General features: G+C 57.6%; 1 protein-coding gene across 1 annotated transcript; it reads left to right on the top strand.

The window, feature by feature from the left end:
• The first annotated feature begins 260 nt into the window (after positions 1 to 260).
• LOC146542978 (uncharacterized) lies at positions 261 to 2,674 on the top strand. The gene is made up of 2 exons (XM_085241490.1): positions 261 to 427; positions 1,606 to 2,674. Exons 1-2 carry the CDS (start codon positions 355 to 357, stop codon positions 2,412 to 2,414), a joined length of 882 nt encoding a protein of 293 aa, XP_085097616.1. The 5' UTR covers positions 261 to 354; the 3' UTR covers positions 2,415 to 2,674.
• The last annotated feature ends 1,346 nt before the right edge of the window (positions 2,675 to 4,020 follow it).

Here is a 4,020-nt window from a genome sequence, read left to right as displayed (position 1 = left end):
AAGCTACAACACTGACATTCAACCCTGCACAGGTGGAGCCGAGCTCCTCCAGGGCGATGGAGGGAGGGGATCTCTCTTTGCAGCTCCTTCACAAGCTCCTGGAACTCGGAAAGTGCCCCCGGGGGTGAACGACGCTCTTTGACGTCACGAGCGCCCATTAAGAGTTTATGGGCCGAGAAGCAGAGCGAAGGGTGCCTCGAGGAGGGCTGACCGCAGTCCGGTGTTCCGGTGCTCCTCCTGTCCCGCTGCTGCGGGTGTCCCACGGTGCACGCAGGACGTGGGAGGTGCCCGGGGCCGCCTCTCTGCAGAACCTTAAATCCCGGCGCGGCGCTGGGCGGGCAGGGTGCTGGCAGCATGCGGGCGGGTGCTTGGCTCCTGCTGGGGCTGCTGGCCCTCGGTGCCCCGCTGCACGCCGCGCCCGCTGCAGGTGAGCACGGCCCCGCGGCCAGGGCAGCGCTGCGAGGTCGGTGAGGTGCGCTGTGCGGATGGCTCTGCTTTGCTCTTTGTGTCTGAGCACTTTGTGTCTGAGAGCTGCGGCCCTTGCGAGCTCTAGCCCTGCTTAAGTCTCCTAACCTTTGAGTTCTACAAAACGCTAAATGTCATGCAAGGTTCAGAGCACTCCGGCTGCAGACGCTTCTCTTGCTTTCTGTTACTTCCTTCTGATGCTGCTTTTCTGGTGCTGTTGGCTGGGACCGGGGCTCCCCATACTCCGAATACTGGAGGATGCAGCCCGGCTCTGCCCGGATGGGGCTGGTGCCAGGGGGGTTCTTTGCTTGGAGGTGAGGATAGAACCCGCAGTGGCACCGGCACGCAGCCGCAGTGCTGGGGAGGTGCTTCCTTCACCCCGACCTGTGTCCTGGTGCACTGTATGCACGCTCCAACCGTGCTCCCAGCAACCCCTCCGAGGCTCTCAATCTGGGAGTGCATTTGCAAGAGGGGAAATTCCCATGAAAGAGTCATTTTTCCTCCTTACTTTTCTTTTTCCCTCAAGAAAAATGGCCAACTTTCAAAGAAATGTAAATTACATTTCTTTCTGAACGAGCAGCAAGCTGGTTTTAGAGCAGTGTTTAAAATTCTGCTCGTCTCCTCTTCCAGAGCACTCAGTGCTCACTACAAGTTGGGCTGTTTGATGTTTAAGCTCAGACTAGCAGGCAGTAACTGCTCAGTGTCAGCCAGACGTGCTGCTGCTCTGCAAAGAGGTGCTGGGGCCGTTGCACTCCGATGAAAATGTGTCTGCAGAAATACCTTTATCATCTCCTAAATGTTCTCCTTTAGAAACTTGAATTTCTTTAGGTCTTAGATAAGTAATGACTTGAAGCCTTATGGTTTGCCAGCTGTCAGTGGCTGTGATGCCTTCCTTCCTAACGTTTTGGTCCCATTCCATTTTAGAAAGGAGCTGTGAGGCAGCAATGTATGTCAGCAGTGTGTTGTGCTATTTCTGTGCGTTTGCTTGCTATTGCTTAACAAAAAAGCGTGTGCCCTTGCTTTGCAGCTACGCTCAGCGCCGTATTTCTGCCCTGGTTAAATAATATGCAGCATCTTCATTTCATTTTGCTAAGAGCTTGCTGCCATCGGTGTTTCATCTTTCTCCATTTCCTCCATCAGGAAGGTGTAGCCCAGGGCTGCACGGAGCAGCAACCATCCTCCCCGTGACCCAGCCGCAGGTGGCGGTGCCAGCAGACACCCGATGCCGATGCTGGCAGCAGGGCGGCACCCAGAGCTCATCTGTGCAGCAGCAGCCGGGGGCAGAGCAGGGCAGTGCAGAGCAGCACCTGCATGGGGAGCGGCCGGCGGTGAGACCTGAGCCTGAGAATGGAGAAGGGAGCAGGGAGAAGCCTACAGCGGGCAGCACAGCTGCACTGAGGGAAAAGCAAGAGATCACAAAGAAACCCAGCGTGGGGAAGAAGCCAGGGTGTGAGGGGAAGGGTGGGGCTGGGGAAAAGCCAAAGATAACGCCGGGAGCAATGGCAAAACCAGGGAGTGGGGGTGGAGGGAAATTGGAGAGTGGAGGGAAAACTGAGAGTGGGAAAAAGCCAGGGACTGGGGAGAAGCCAGAGGGTGGAGAGAAACCCGTGCTGGGGGAGAAGCCGGCGGGGGGGGGGAAACCGGGGGCTGGCGGGAAACAGGAGAGTGGAGAGAAACCTGAGTCGGGAGAGAAACCGAAGTCCGAGCAGGGAGGCGGTGAGGAGGGTGATGACAGTGATGACGACGATGACAATGATGACGATGTTGATGAGAAAAAAGGGGATGAGGATGATGAGGACGATGACCATGATTATTACTATGGCTACAATGATGATGAGGGCTATGATGATGGCGATAATGGTGATGGTAACAATGGCAGTGATGACTACGGTGGAAATGATGAGAATGACTATGGAGATGACAATGGATACGGTGACAGTGATGACTGAAGATTACAGTGGTGGAGATGGCAGCGATGTTGGCAGCAGTTACCACAATGATGCTCGGTGACCAGAACTGTGGAATGTGTGCAGGGCACAAGGTGCGAGGACAGCCCAGGGCAGGTGGGCACACAGAGCTGCCCCCAACCTTTCCTCACCTCACTCTGCCAAGGCCAGCGCTGTCAGCATCCTGAACACCAGTGCTGTTTTGGACATGATGTTCTATTTCCTAATAAATCCCACAATGGGCCACTTGTTCAACACTACAAGCTGTCCCTTGTCACAGTGCCTGGCATCTCCAAGCCATCTGGGAGCTTGCATGGATGTACAAGCTTCTTCCACAAATCCAGAGATGGCCCTGACACATCACAGCCTGGGTGAGCAGCCTGGCGTGAGGGCTGCAGGCAGGACGTGTGTGCTGGCCTCGGGACCAGCTGGCTGCCATGGCACTTTCCTCCCACAGGGGCTGGGGATACAACCAGGGTTCACCAGGAGATTGACACCACAGGAACCAACATTGCAGATGGGCTTTAATAGTAAGGAAGAAGCACAGAGACCCCCATGCCCAGTTCTGAGCTGAGGGTGGAGGGGTGGATTTGGGATGGGGGATGATGGGTGCTCGCTCTGCAGTCAATGGATGAGTCCATGTCCAGCTGCCCGGCTGTCTGGCACGAGACTGCACAAGTGGGGTCCTTGTCCAGGTCCAAACAGAGGCTAGGTGAATCCTGGGGAGAGATAGGAGCACCCTAACCCTTTGGCACACTGGGCCCTCCCCGAGTTTGCTGGTCATGGTACAAGGGTGTTCTCTGCTGTGGGGACACAGCATCCCAAGCCCTCCCTGTAGCCCCATCCCATGCTCACCTGCAGCCACCAGCCGGGCCCAGAGGCAGCAGAGCCCCAGCAGCAGCAGAAGCGACAGCACCCGCATGATGCAGGGGTGGCAGTGTTGGGGCCACGTCAAGTACAGGCAGGGCTTTAAGTCCTCCCCAGGACAGAGGCTGGTGCCAATGACCGTGTCCCTGCCACTGCTTCATCCAAGCGTAACACTCACATCCCTCCCTCCCTCCCTGGTGCTGCTGGACACAGCATGCAGGGAGCATGGAGGTAGGGGATAAGGGGTGGCTGCTTGGCTTTGGGCTCTCAGCAACCCCGAGAACTGTGCCGTGATTTGCTGCAGCACCCAGCATGCCAGTGTTGAGTATGGGGCCAGGTGGGCAGCGGGGGCTGGGGACCCCACTTGGGGCTGGGCACTCCAGGGCAGGTGGAGGAGGCTCCTGGGCCAGGTGGTGTGGAGCAGCCCGTGGTGCCCTGGCAGCTCTCAGGGCATTGTTCTGCCACCAGGAACAATTGCTGGCTCCTGAGGGACGTCCTGTGACCGGACATGGTCCATAGCCTCGTTTTGCCCAAGCCTGGCTGTGTGGCTGGGGGCTGAGCTCAGCTGGTGGCCACCAGCCCCCCACTCTGGGTGCCGGAGGGTCCCAGTGCTGAGGATGGGGAGTGGAAACGATGTGGGAAGCCGGGATAGGTGTCTGAATGCCCATCACACTGTGCTGCAGCTGCCTCTCACCTCCCACTCCATCCTCAGCCACAGCTCTGACTGTTCCCCAAGCCCTGC

The sequence above is a fragment of the Meleagris gallopavo genome, chromosome 22 (assembly GCF_905368555.1).
Source record: "Meleagris gallopavo chromosome 22, MGAL_WU_HG_1.1, whole genome shotgun sequence".
NCBI classification, from domain to species: Eukaryota; Metazoa; Chordata; class Aves; order Galliformes; family Phasianidae; genus Meleagris; species Meleagris gallopavo.
Note: the sequence above shows the minus strand (reverse complement) of the source record. Positions and strands in the feature narration are given on the sequence as shown.